Source organism: Hirsutella rhossiliensis (genome assembly GCF_020360975.1).
Source record: "Hirsutella rhossiliensis strain HR02 chromosome Unknown scaffold00011, whole genome shotgun sequence".
Taxonomy (NCBI): Eukaryota; Fungi; Ascomycota; class Sordariomycetes; order Hypocreales; family Ophiocordycipitaceae; genus Hirsutella; species Hirsutella rhossiliensis.
This window is the reverse complement of record NW_025408677.1, coordinates 2110571-2123840: the sequence shown is the minus strand read 5'-3', so window position 1 is coordinate 2123840 and position 13270 is coordinate 2110571. Positions and strand designations below refer to the sequence as shown.

Below are 13270 nucleotides of genomic sequence, written 5' to 3'. Positions count from 1 at the left end.
TTGCCGTCCCCGCCCCTCCCTCCTGCTTTTCCCCTTTGAGTGCGACTATAGAAGTTATATAGTCTATATAGCTATAGTTGCACTCGACTTGCCTCGTGCTCCTCTTCGTTTTCCTCCCTCCCTCTCTCTCTCCCACCTCGCATTCGACTGCCAGCCACTCTGCCGCTGCCCCCCCCCAGTCGACGACGACGAGAACGACGACGAGAACGGAGACGACACCAAGACAAGGTCATCGGCGTTACACGTAGTTGCAACGACTTGGGTCGACGACAACCAGCAACAGCCACGACACATCGGCACCGGCGACGACAGGGACAGCAAGGACAGGCCGATCCGTGCTGACGGCGTCGACAAGGTAGAGACGGGAAGCACTATACATACATACATAGAGCTACCTGCTACATGTTCTTGACGCGCCGGTCTTGCAATCCCAACATCCCGTTGTTATAGCGCCGCTGCCTGCGCACAACGCCTGCTGCCGGCCATCGCTCTCTCCCTCTCCCGGCTGCCTGCTTGATCTTCCCACCTCCCGCCCAAGGGATCCCCCCCCCTTGCCCTCCTAGCCGTGCCCATCTGGAGGCTCAAAAGTGCTTCCCCTGGCCGGAGCCCAGTCACCTGCCTACCTGATCATCACCAGTACGTACGTAGTAGACCCCTTCGTTCCCCTCCTGCTCCTCCCCCTCCGCCTCCCCCCCTCCCCCTCATCCTCCTCTTCCTCTTCGTCCCCCCCCTCCCCCCTTCTCCCCTCCCCACACCCCTCCCCCTGTTCCCCGTTGCCACACTCGCACACACACGTGCAAAAGGCCGAAATAAGAAAAATACGCCCTGCTGCTGCCTGGGTGGCCGTCGGTCCCCGACTGGGCCCACGGCTTGGCTGGCCCAAAGCAACAGGGAGCCGAAGGGAAGAGGAAACAGACACAGACACACACATACACCCTCTTCTAGCCTCATGCCCCTCCCAGATGCGCTGACGTTATCACAACTTCGCAGAGCCCCAAAAAGCAGCATACCGAACCGTCCGTCTCCGAGCCGCCGTATGGTATCGGGTTTCTTCTGAGTGCCTGGCGGGAAAGAAGAGCGTTGAGGGGTATAAGGGGTATCGAAAAGGGGCAAGCTCCTAGAAGCAAAAGAGAAAGAGACGTGGTCGGCCTCGCAGGTCTTCTTTGCGCGCGGCACATCGTCGACGACAACGCTTACTCCCTCTCTGTTTCTCTTGCCGAGCTCCGCCGGCCACCCCCTCGCCCGGCATCCCCCCCTTCGTCTCGGCGACGGCAGCCCTGGAGTAGGGCCTTGCTCCTGACCCGAAAGCAACTCTGTCCGCTCACAGCGTGGAGGCCGTCCAGAGCCGACCGCTCTGGCGGAACCCATGGGTCGACGTCACGCTGGCGGACAACTATCGAGTCGGAGGCTACAATGTGGACTACTCTGGTCAGGGTTCGCATGCGGGCAGCCTGAGCCAGCAGCTCCAGCACGCGTATTCCTCGTCGCCCGTCCACCACCATCACCAACAACAACACCAGACGCCATACCAGCCTCACCATCACCCGCCGCATCCGTATCAGCACCAGCACCAGCACCATCATCTCCCGTCGCCCGTACAGCAGCAGCAACCGCCGCCGCCGCCGCCGCAACAACAGCAACAGCAACAGCAGCAGCCGCAGCAGCAGGAGCAGCATCAACAGCAGCCACCCCAGTCGCAGCAGCAGCCGTCGCAGCAGGCCTCCTCCGGCCTCCCCCCGGGGGTGTCGTCTGCCGGTGCTAGTAGATCCAACGAGCCGTCGCCCCATGGCCATCTCCCAAGCCGCTCGATAGCCGGCGTGGGCCAGAAACAGCCCGAGCAGCAGCAGCAGCAGCAGCAGCAGCAGCAGCAGCACTCGCCCCAGGTCTCCATGGATCCGGCCGCCCACCTGCACAGCCACCGGCTCGGCCACGTGCCGTTCGGCGCCGCCAGCTCCGGCTCGACGCCGCTCTACGGGGCCGTCTCGTCGCCGACTCAGTCGCCCTACGCCTCGTACAGCGCGCCGAGCATCAAGCGATCGCGGCCCGACGACTTTGACCTCTCCGTCGTGGATCAGTCGGGCCTCGACAGTGTCCAGACGACGTCGATGGGAGCCCCGTACGGCCAGGCCGCGGCCGGCGCCTCGGACCAGCCGCCGCCCCTGCATCATCACCACCACCTCCCGGACCTCGGCCCGCCCTCCAAGTCGATGCGCCGTGAGGACTCGGGCGGCGCGCCGAGCATGGTCGGCCAGGTCGGCATGCCTTCTCCGGCGCCGAGGCCGCGCGGGCCCAAGCTCAAGTTCACGGCCGAGGACGACCAGCTGCTCATCGAGCTCAAGGAGCAGAAGAACCTGACGTGGAAGCAGATTGCCGATTTCTTCCCGGGGCGCTCCTCGGGCACCCTGCAGGTCCGGTACTGCACCAAGCTCAAGGCCAAGACGACGCTCTGGACCGAGGACATGGTACGTCGTGTTTTTGCCGTTTCTGCTCCTCTCTGTCGACTCCCCCTTGTCCCGGGGGGTGACTCGGGGGTTCTTGTTCTCGCCCCTTGCCAAACGGACGTGAAAAGCTGACTCGACCGTCGGGCCGCAGGACCAAAAGCTTCGCAAGGCGCTTCAGGACTACGAGAACGAAAAGTGGCGAATCGTGGCCCACAAGGTCGGCTCCGGCTTCACGCCCGCCGCCTGTCGAGAGCGCGCCGGGCAGCTGGCGGGCGAGGAGCCCGAGCATCTCTGGCAATCGCTCTCCCCCAAGGCGGCCTCGCTGCCGGACTCGATGGAGATGACGCACTCGCAGCGGCCGTGGTGAGGCATCAATCGAGGTTGGCGATGCAGACGAAATCCGGAAAGAAGGAGAAAATGCCCATTCGCCGGGAACCAGGAAGGGGGGGCACGATGCCCTTGACGAGCTGGTTGCCTACCTCGGCCTGCCTCTCTACGTCTCTCTGTTTATCTCTTCACTTTGTATTGAGAAAAACTTGGAACAAAGTTTTCTTTGATTTCTCTTCTACGACTTGCAAGGCTGGTGTTTATGCTGGGAGGTCAGGTCGGAAGATTTGTTGCATTTTGAATGCATGGCCTGCGTTGGAGGGCGGACGTTTAGGGGAAACGGGATGCAAAGATACCCCTGACGATTTTTGTCCTTGAAAAAGTGTATTGTAGTCATCAAAACATGGAATCATTTCTCGATTCGTCTTGATCCTTACGACTGCAAGACTTCAAGCGTGTTCTCATCATCCAAACCTTATCGCATCGCTCTTAATCAAAGAAGTCGCCGGCCGAGCTCTTCCTTGGTCAAGACGATGCCGGATTCGACCAGGTCGACCATGGCCTGGTGCGCCGACATGTCGAGGCCCGGGTCGAGGAAGGCGGCCGCGTCGATGAGCCAGCCGTTGAAGTCCCGGACCTCGGTCGGCTTGCCGGCCAGCACGTCCTGGAGCATGGAGCTGGTGTTTTCCGCCACCTTTGCGCCAAAGGCGTGCAGCATCTCGCGGAGCCGAGGCTGTGCAAAGCGGGCCTGGAGTTGCTGCTGCTGCTGCCGATTGTGGTGCTCGTCCGGGGTAATGGCCGCGAGGATCTCCGCGGCGCTCTCGTGGACGACCAGGGCTTGAAGAACGTGGCTCGTCTCGTCGAGGAGGCGATCCATGACGCGGGCGACGACGCCGCCTGGCTCTTCAAAGAGGCCGCCGTTCTTGCAGCGCAGCAAGGCGGTGAGAGGGTTGATGGACGAGTTGTACACGAGCTTCTCGAGCTGCAGGAGCCAGAGCTCGGCAGAGGAGACGGCTCTACCTTGCAGCTGCGGCGCCGAGGCGATCTGGCGCATCAGATACGCCGCGCTGGGGGGGGACGGAGCAGCAGCAGAAGCGCGGGTGGGGGACTGATTATGACCGAGGTGAACGGGGACAGGGCCGACAGAGACGTCGGCGGCGGCGGCGTGCACGCTCCGAAAGGGTCCGAGGGAGTAGAGCCCGTGGGAGGTGACACAAGCGAGGAAGCTAGGCGCGGAGCCGGCGGCCGGGTAGCGATGGGCGACGTAGGCCGGGCCGTGGGGCGGCCAGAGCTTGCAGACGCCATTCTGGGCAAAGGCGACGGAGCTTTGGGCGTCGAGGTAACGGCGCAGGCGATCGGCCTCGGGCACGGCGGCCGAGGCTTTTGTGGCGATGACGAGGCTGCGCAGCTTGCGGCCGTCGACGACCTCGCGCACGGGGCCGTGGCTCGGGGCCGTCTCGGTCCACCACTCGACGTTGAAAGCATCCTTGTCGCAGACGCTGCGGCGACCGGCGGCGCCGAGAGTGACGAGCTCGATGCCGCTGCCGGCGGCCCATTGGGAGAGGAGCTCCTTGCGGTGGACGACGAGGGTGATGGGCGGGCGGGTTGCGGGCGGGTTGCGGGCGAGGTGGCTGGCGTAGAGGCGGCCGATGTTGCCGATGCCGAGGATGAAGATGCGGCGGTCGAGGTCGTCGCCGCCCGCGGGCTCGCGGCCATGGCCATGGCCTCCTGTACCGTGCTCGGCGCCATCCAGGTTGGCCGGCGTCCAGGCAAATAGCTTGGGCGGCGGATGAGCGTCGTCCAAGTGCCTCTTGAGCCAGGCGGGTGGCTGCTGCGTGTGCGACGTCGGGGAGTGCATGGTGCTGTGAGAGGCGGATGCCGCGGCGAGACCCTTGGCGCGGAAGACGGTCGTCTTGATTAGTGAGGATGTGACGGATGGCGGCAGGCGGGAGGGGAGCCTCGTCCAGGGTCCCATGGCAGGCTGGCCTGCTTAAACGAACGGAGAAGAGAACAGTCTTCAGTCCTTGGTAGTTGGTTTTTATCAAACGACCGTGCCAAAGCCCGGACGAGGTGAACGGCTTGCACTCAAATTGGCCGGCAGCTTTGCTCACTCAGGGGACTTTCATCGCGATGCGTTTCCTCTAGGCGTGTCGTCGCGACTGCCCGCGTATCGTCGCGGCTGGTGTCCCATGGGATTGCGGATGGACGATGGATGCTGGTCAACGTTGATGAGGCTGCATGTCGTCAATCGGCTCGGAAGCATTTTGATGCCGCTGCTCCGATGTCGCTACATGCAATATTCACCGGAAGAAGTGCGTGCCGCGCCCGTCCGCCATCGTCCGCCACCGAGGCAATAATTTACAAGGAAAAGAAACGCAACATATTCAAAGCTTCGAGTCTGGAGATTGACATCTCATCAGCTTCGTCGCGGCCTCGACGTGTCGCGGAGCGCGTTACTTTCTCCGAGCCTGCCGGGCCGGAGGGGCTACCGAAACAGGAAAAAGAGCCCCCGTTTCGGCTGAAGCAGAGCCGGTCCCCCCCGGCAGCCCGGGCGAGATCCATCACCCAGCTCTTTTGCCGCGGGAAAGGAATGACAGAAATCAATTCCCAAGAAACACGAAAAAGGCAATCTGGACGACTTCTCACCTGCGCAAGCTCTCAACGTGTCCATCCCATCTTGTTCCCTCTTCACATGCCACTCCGATGCGATGGCGTCACAGCCCCAAGTCTCGGCCCCCCCGGATTGCATCGATGCCCGCGGGGAATGCGGCTCGAATGCTACATGGCATGGGAACCCTGCCAGCCTTCATGCAGGCCCGAGGAATACGAAGAGGCAGACGCGGCTTGGGATGCGACAATGACTGAACCCTCGTCAGCAACCGGGCCATTGGGCGGCGAACAAGGGAAAGGGGGACAACCGTCTGCAGCCTTCTGCAAGCCTCTGGACGCAGGAGAGTATACGATCCATGCCCAATGGTGGTGCGCAGTAAGAGGGTTGGTTGGAAGCAGGTTTAAGACAGTGTCTAGTCCGCCAGACGAGCTTCACCAGCCCCGGCTGCGCCCATGCACGGCAAAAGAAGAAGATGAAGCAAAGTGATTGACACAACGACTTCAATCAACTAAACAAGCCCGTGTCCAAGCAAGACCTCTCCTACCAGATCACACACGTAATTGTCAAGCAAACTTTCGGCACCATGCATTTCCCCTCCGCCGCCGCCGCCGCCGTCTCCGCGCTGGCCTCCGTGGCCCACGCCCGCATCAATGGCATCGCCGTGCCCGACACCATCCGGCCCGGCGACAGCTTCCACGTCGTCATCCGCAGCTCAAACTACATCCAGACCGTCTACGACGTCGCAATTGCCTTTGGCTACGCCCCAGGCCGCGGATACCCCGACACCCTCGGCGCCGTTGCGGACTCCTTCTATCTTGGCCCTGGTGCGCGCCTCTCCCACCTTGTTCCTGATGTGCCAAGGCTAACAATGCCTTGCAAGGCCAGTCAAATCAGCTCGGGAACATCAAGAAATGGATCACCATCCCGCCCTCCGCTCCCAGGGGCCAGGGCGTCGTCACGGCCAGCCTCATGAGTTTGTACGGAGTCTCCCACTCGCCCGTCCTGAGCAACTACAACGTCACCGTCACCTTTGGCGACCAGACAAGCAACAATTACGTCTCGAGCCAGCCATAGGGACGGGACATGGCTTTCATGAGCACGCGCTGCACGGCGTCTACAAAACGGACGCACAAAAACAAAAGGGGGAGACGTGAGTGAGTGGTCAGCACGTCGGTACATTTCGTCGTCTATTCGCGTCCTTTTCCATCCACTACTTCCATCTCCTAGTTCCGGCTACAGACGAAAGGCTAGCCATAGGGTATCGGGCCGTGCAATAATCATGCTTGCTTGCCTTGCCATGCCAGACGAGTCCACTGTGTTGACAGAACCTCATGTATGCCTGACCTTGGGCTTCATCACCGTCAGGCCGTGGGCGCTTCCCCATAAGCTGTCCGAGACCTTGTGCGGGAGCTTCCTGCCGCGCAGCCTCTGATCAATGAGCCACATGCCCACCACAAACTCGGGTCGCGTGAGCATGCCCTGCTTGCTACGATCCACCAGGTCCCAGGCCTCGGCCAGCTCGTCTTCCGGCAGCCGTGATCGTCTCCAGAGCTCGCGCACCGCGACGTTGGCCACGCATTCCGAGACGTCTCGGCTTTCCGAGCCGCTCGCCGCGCCGGCTTGTTCGAGGAGCCAGCCCCGATTGGACGCCCACACGGCTTCGTACCGCTTTCGTTCCCTGGCCGTCATTTCCTCGCGCCACCTCTTGCGTGATCCTTCATGATGGGCGTGCTTGCCCTTGCGCAGCTTGTGACGACGCCCCTTCTTTGGATGGTCAAACTCCTCCGCGACAGAGGCAGGTGGCTGGCGAAGAGTCTGCAGCATACGTGGTGATCTTTGGCGGTTGACATGCCCGGACGGCGGCAGGCCGACTGGCGAAGAAAGGGAAGCGCCCGTGCTCTGCGGCGTCAGGCGGCTCGAGGCGAGCGAGCCGGCCATGATGGCATTGGCGAGGGAGTCCAGCTGCAAGGTACTCGTCGAAGCGTTCGCAGGGTGCCTCCGGCCGAGATCAAGGGGCGGTGACGGCGGAGTGCCCCCAAGAGACCGCCGACGCCGGGGAAGCAGGGGAGGTGAGGAAGACTTTGGAGGGCTGAGCGAGGAGGCCGACGGAGAGCTGGTACTCGAGGCAGCTGCTCTCACGCCGGCTGAGGCTTTTGGTCGGGTGCTGGGTGAGTCCGAGCCTCGACGCCGCTCGATTCGGCTCACGGGCTGGCTCGCCACAAGTCTTTGGCTGACGCGGGGCTTCAAAGGGGGGAGCTGCTGCTCCTGCTTCGACCCAAGACTGCGCTTTTGCGGGTCTGGCGAGGGCGATGAGGAGGGACGAGGAGCTAGGGTTTGTGCGTCGGTGCGAGGAGACGGCTCCAAGGTCGGTGTCACAAGTCGCACGGGCTTCGGGGACAGTACCTCTGGCATGGATCGGCGGACGGGGGGAGGGGTAGGCGGCCGTGTTACGAGGGGTTTGACGGGGGGCTTGGCGGGTCGCGGCTTCGGGGGACGGGTTGGAGGCGGGGAGTTGGTCGGTGGGCGCGGCCTGGAGATTGAGCCCTGCGGTTTAGAGCGAGGTTGGGACTCTGTGGCCGGGGCCTCGAGGCTTTTAGCATGCGGCAGGGCCGGCGGCGAATCGCGACGCGGTTGAGCGGAAGGAGGCGAGGGAGGCCGTTTCCGGGCGGGCACTGCTGGCTTCCGGTGACGCACGACCGGAGGAGGGGGCGTGGGCGGCTTCGGCAGCGACCTTGGCGGAGCGGCCATGAACCTGTGGACGGCCGTGCGCTGGGCCTGTTGGGTGTCGTAGGGTGTCGAGTCGGCCCCTGAAGGCGTTGGCTTGTCGAAGAGGGAGATCAGAGTCCCGGTCGGGGCAATGGGCCCAGCGTCGACGGCAAGGTCGTGGCTGTTCTTGCGGCGCCGAGTCGAGCTCTTGGGGTTGGGACTGACGCTACGACTGGCGGCCAACGTTGCGGCGATGAAGCTGGGGTTCTTGGGGTCGAGCTTTGCGGAAGCAGGATGAAGCTGCTGGAGGCGGGCGGCCACGAGCCCCGTCTGCAATGTCGGCGACATCATGTCGGGCGTGCTGCTGCTGCTGCTGCTGCTGGCGCTCTCTGGCGAGTGCGGGTTGACGGCGGTTCGCGATGGGGATCGATGCTTGGCTCCACTGGCGACAGATAAGGCGGCGGTGAGAGCGCCATCGCCTTTGGCCCTGGTGGGCGGCGGAGAGGGCGAGGATAGCGACAGCGACAAGGCGGAGGGGGAGGGCGAGGCGACGGCAGGTTTCTTGTGGAAGGCGAGGGAGGCGCCTCGGAGGGCAACGGCGGCGGCGTTGTCGGGAGGGCCGGAGGAGGCGTGGGCGCTGGCGTGCGAGGCAGCGCCTCGATTCATCGCCGAGGGGATGCGAAGGACGACGACATGCAGGTCGGCGCGTGTTGATGACGACGTCGGGCGTCACGGGATGGAAAGACGGAGGTGGGTGGAGGAAGGGAAGAAAGAATTGGGGGACAAAGGCAAGGCAGGTCGATGATGTAGAAGCGAGCGGAATGAAACGCAGGGCCGCCCCGAGACGAAGCGGGCAGGGAGGACGTGAATATGGAGGATTCAGCTGGATGGAAGGGAAGGGGGAGAGTACGTGGAGCGGGAGGACGTTGTTGGTTCCAACCAAGCAAGGGACGGGACGGGTCCCTGAGGGGGATAACGATATGGGAGAGAGACGCGTACTTTGTACTCGGTACGTGTAGTACTCCCTGCAATTTGGTACAGACGAATTACGGATATTACAGGGACCAATGGATCCAGCAAAGTGCAGACATGAGCGCTAAGAATAGCTTGTGGCACGCTGGAGGCTGGTGGCAGTGCTTGGCAGCGCTTGGCAGCGGCTGCTAAGTTACCCGTTGGCTGTTGGCCGAGGCACTAACAGAATGAATATCCGTAAGTTGCCGCGTGATGCAAGGCACCAGCACCAAGGCGTATCACTCAGCAGGTACTTGGGTAAGTTCCGGAGTAACTTAAGTAGGTAGTACCTAAGCATGAAATCTACGGTAAATCCTGCGGGGGTTCTCGCATCATCTGGGCCCGCCGCGTGGTTTGTAAGTAGGCTGTACGTACTGCAACGGGCCTGCATGTACAGTACCGTAGCTGGACCGCATTAATAGGGGACCTGTTGAAGTAATCACGGCGTGTCGTCGATCCACTGAGCAGCGCCGACATAATTATACGTACTGTACCTCATCTTGTGCTCGTTCCTGTGACGGTCGCTCTGTGCGAAGGACAGACGCCCGCTGTTGAAAGTAACGACTGAGGCGCAGCAACTCTTGATAGAAGCTTCGCCTCGCTGGGCCAAGTTGGTGGCGGCCTTTCAGCGGCTCCAAGTACTGTATTTGGGTTACTCGGTAAAGTGTTTGAAGAACATGGTTTCGGAACAACCTAGCGAGCGGCGCCTTGTGCAGCCAACAACAACCTCACCTCTTCTCTCGCCATCGAGCCGCACACTGCAAGCGAGGCTGCAGAAGACTTCAAGCGTTCTTCTCGTCGGGCCCCTTCGATGCCTGTGCTCGGCCCAAGGCCATCACCGTGGTTTGCTTTGTCCACGGCTGGCCCCGGACCGGGATGCAAAGCTGTCCTCTCCAGCATTGAACCCGCACAAGCACAAGGGCCACGGCTCGACACACTGCGCGACTCCTCGTCTGCTCCCGTCTCCGGAGAAAAAAAAGCATATTTACCGTCCAGAGACACAAAACTCTAAGCAACACCTTGTACGACGACCCAAAAACGCCGCCTCGGCCTCCGTACGCCGGTCCACTCTCTGGCCCTCCTCCCTCCTGCCCTCGATCCGGCACCGTCCTTCACCCTCTCCCGCTTCTCACGCCCAAGATAAAACAAGTCTGGCCGGCCCGTCATTCCGGGCCCCTCCCATTCAACTGAAAAAAAGACCCAAAATCAACTGGCCACAGCGCATGATACAAGTTCCCGCGTCCCCTGTGACGGCGGTTCTGTTTTTTTGTTCGGTTGTCGACAAAGATGGGGCCGAGACGTGCCTTCTCCCATTTTCGAGAGAGTCCATCGCACGCCCTTGACTGAAGATGTCCGGCATCCCCTGGACTCGGTCAAGGTTATTCCGTCATATTCGCGGCAGAGAAAAGCAGGCCACGTCAGAAAACGCCGTCTGCCGATAGCCCATCTCGTGTGCATCGAGGGGCCAGTGGCCAGTGCCGCACTGCTTGTTCGTCCGCCCCCCTTGTAAGTGCGGACGAGGAAGGAAGCCAAGGAAAAAAGGACATCAGCTCGCTTAAAAGGCGTCCTCGTCGGTCCACTCGCTCCCCGAGACGATACGGTTGCCGTCCTGGTCGATCATGACAGGCCCGTTGTATCCTGCCGGCGGCGGGATCCCGCGCGAGCGCTTAGCCTGGCTGCTGAGCCCCGGGCCCGTCTCCGGCTCGTACCGCTTCCCGTGAGCAGCCGCCCGCACTTTGGCGTAGTAGGCTTCGCATGCATCCGGTTCCGGCTCGCTGTTGTCGTCGTACGTCTCCCAGTTCTCAGACCCCGAAATGGCTGTCGATGTGTTGGACGACGTGTTGGAGACGTGTCTCGGTGGCGGTGCCGGCGCGTATCCCGGATGCCCTCGGAAGGTCGCATAGCGCCTGTCGTCGTATTGGACCTCTTCGTCGTGGTGGCTGCGCTGCCTCTGGTGAGACAGATTCGAATCGGTCCGTGACCTGGCGCGCGCGCCGTCATCGTAGACGTCTTCGGGTTCTACCTGGCGGACGATGCCGCCTCCCATGCCGGCCGACTTGTACGACTGCACCGGCGCCTCTAGTTCCGGCACCGATCCCAGGTCGCGCATCTTGGGCGGCGGAGCCCGCAGGGGTGCGCCGTTGCGGAGAGTCTCGGTCCTTGACTCGGGCCGGGGACGCTCGGGCGAGTTGCCGCCGTGCTTCAGGCTGGAGAGCGGGACGCGCGCGGGTATCCTCGACGGGCTGCCCTGCGGGTTGGCTCCCTTCGCCGGGGGGTCATGGCTCTGGCCTTGGCCTTGGCACTGTGCCTGGCCCTTGCTGGGCGGCGGCCCGCTTGCCGTTGGCGTCCTCGTCATGGTGCGCGGGGGCACCGACTTTGTGCTGTTGGCCCGGTTCAGCCCGCCCGACTTGGGCGCTGCCTTGGCCGTCGACGGCGGGGGCCCGGCGGGAGTCTTGGACCGCGTCGTGGGCGCAGGCTTCCGGGCCTCGTCGGCATCAAGCTCGTCCAGGTACCGCTCGCCAAACACCAGGAACGGCCGGCCATACTCGTCCTCCCACTTGGCGAGGGCCTTGCGCACGTCGACGGTGACCTTGGGCAGCTCCTTAGCGATGCGCTTGCGCATCTTTTCCTCGCGCAGCAGCTTCCCGGGGTCCCTCTTCTCGCCCTTTTGCCCGCGCATCATGAGGCGTGAGGCGTCCTGGCTCGAGGCCGCGAGCTCGTCCCGGTCATGTATCAAGGTCTTGTGCTTGTCGACGAGGCCCAGCATTGGGGCGCGCTGCTCCCGGAGCGACTCGAGTCGCGCCACCTCGCGCTCATGCGCCTCGAGCAGCGCGTCGCTGTAGACGTCGGAAAAGGCGGGCGTGAACTCGAGCATCTCGTCCTCGGAAAAGTAGAGGGCATCCCAGAGATCTTGGAGCTTGACGCGGGCGTCCTCGACGAAGAGGTGGAGGTTCTGGCGCTTCAGCTCGTTGAGGCGCGCCAGCTCATCCTCAAACTCGTTGATCTGGCGCACGCCGCAGCCGCGGTTCTGGTTCAAGAAGGCCTTGGTCTCGCCCTCGTCGACGTCGAGCTTGGCCCACAGGGACTCGACGGCGGTGCGGAGGTCGCGCAGGCGCTTCTCGCGGCTCCTCTTCTCCTCGGCGAGGCGGTCGCGCTTTGCTTGCAGGCGGTTGATGTCCTCTTGGTGCAAGCCGAGCTGCTCGGGAGCGTCGCGGTAGTACTTGACGATGGCGCCGTCCTGTTGCGCCTGGGGGACGCCGAGCTCGGCCCACAGCTGGATGATGTGATCGGACAGGGTCTGGACCGAGGCGAGGCGGCGCGTGTACTCGTCGTATACGCGGGTGAACTCGGCGTCGAGGCGGTCAACATAGGCGGGCGACAGGTCGAAGTTTGGCGGGGCGGACTGGTTGGGCCCCGTGGGAGGGAGAGCGATCTGGACAAAGGTGGGCTCGAGATGCGATGAATACGACTCGAGCGCCTCGACGAGCTCTGCCTTCTGTCAGCGACTGGCAAGGCAACAGGAGGCATGGGGACGACTCACTCTTAACCTGCTCGAAGCGCTCCTTGTGGAGGCGGCTGATCTGAATGTGCTTCTCCCTAAGAAGCTGCAGGCAGCGCGTCAGGGGATAGGTGATGTGTAGCTCGTCGTCGTCGTCGTAGGATCTCCGGGACTGCTTTGAGCCGTCGAGGGACGCTTCCATCTGGCGGATTGTGGAGATGCATTTCTTGGCCTCGTCGACCATGCCCCTTTTCTCGGCCGTGACGAGGCGCACCTGGCTCTCGAGGGCCTCGGACAGCGCGGCGAAGAGCTGTGGCGCGGCGCGTCAGCCAGGTTGCGCACAGATGTCTGCTAGAAAGACACTCACCTCGGACTCTCGGGCCTCGCGCTCATGGCTGGGGACGCCAATCTCGTCAAGCAGGCCGTGCAGCTGGGCGATGCTGCTGTTGACCTGCTGGGCGAGGTGGCTGTTGTTGTCCATGGCGGACAGGGCAAGGGGAGGCGGTGCTAAGTCGTCTGGTATGTGATTATTGACGAGGCCCGTTGTGTCGGCCGCGCGCGACTGATACACTCTTGTCTCTCTCTGAAAAGGCGCGAATGGTGGTGGAGGTGGCGATGATTGTTTACATGAGCTTCGTCTGCTCTCCACCAATCAAGACGCAGCGCCGCCACCGA

General features: G+C 62.8%; 5 protein-coding genes across 5 annotated transcripts; 2 read left to right on the top strand and 3 right to left on the bottom strand.

The window, feature by feature from the left end:
• Positions 1 to 949: 949 nt before the first annotated feature.
• HRG_09037 (myb-like DNA-binding domain-containing protein) lies at positions 950 to 2808 on the top strand (the record flags this gene model as incomplete). The annotated part of the gene is made up of 3 exons (XM_044867508.1): positions 950 to 1016; positions 1309 to 2462; positions 2593 to 2808. The coding sequence occupies 3 exons, from the start codon at positions 950 to 952 to the stop codon at positions 2806 to 2808; spliced, it is 1437 nt and encodes a 478-aa protein (XP_044717529.1).
• A 453-nt stretch (positions 2809 to 3261) lies between these two features.
• Positions 3262 to 4626, bottom strand: HRG_09036 (ketopantoate reductase panE/ApbA domain-containing protein; the record flags this gene model as incomplete). The annotated part of the gene is made up of 2 exons (XM_044867507.1): positions 3262 to 3835; positions 3878 to 4626. 2 exons carry the CDS (start codon positions 4624 to 4626, stop codon positions 3262 to 3264), a joined length of 1323 nt encoding a protein of 440 aa, XP_044717528.1.
• Positions 4627 to 5962: 1336 nt separating this feature from the next.
• HRG_09035 (uncharacterized protein) lies at positions 5963 to 6453 on the top strand (the record flags this gene model as incomplete). Its single annotated transcript, XM_044867506.1, has 2 exons — positions 5963 to 6203; positions 6260 to 6453. 2 exons carry the CDS (start codon positions 5963 to 5965, stop codon positions 6451 to 6453), a joined length of 435 nt encoding a protein of 144 aa, XP_044717527.1.
• Positions 6454 to 6708: 255 nt separating this feature from the next.
• Positions 6709 to 8751, bottom strand: HRG_09034 (increased rDNA silencing protein 4; the record flags this gene model as incomplete). The annotated part of the gene is made up of 4 exons (XM_044867505.1): positions 6709 to 7341; positions 7585 to 7737; positions 7783 to 7923; positions 8074 to 8751. 4 exons carry the CDS (start codon positions 8749 to 8751, stop codon positions 6709 to 6711), a joined length of 1605 nt encoding a protein of 534 aa, XP_044717526.1.
• A 1900-nt stretch (positions 8752 to 10651) lies between these two features.
• On the bottom strand, positions 10652 to 13076 carry HRG_09033 (microtubule associated protein (MAP65/ASE1 family) domain-containing protein; the record flags this gene model as incomplete). The annotated part of the gene is made up of 3 exons (XM_044867504.1): positions 10652 to 12585; positions 12638 to 12905; positions 12963 to 13076. 3 exons carry the CDS (start codon positions 13074 to 13076, stop codon positions 10652 to 10654), a joined length of 2316 nt encoding a protein of 771 aa, XP_044717525.1.
• Positions 13077 to 13270: the final 194 nt, after the last annotated feature.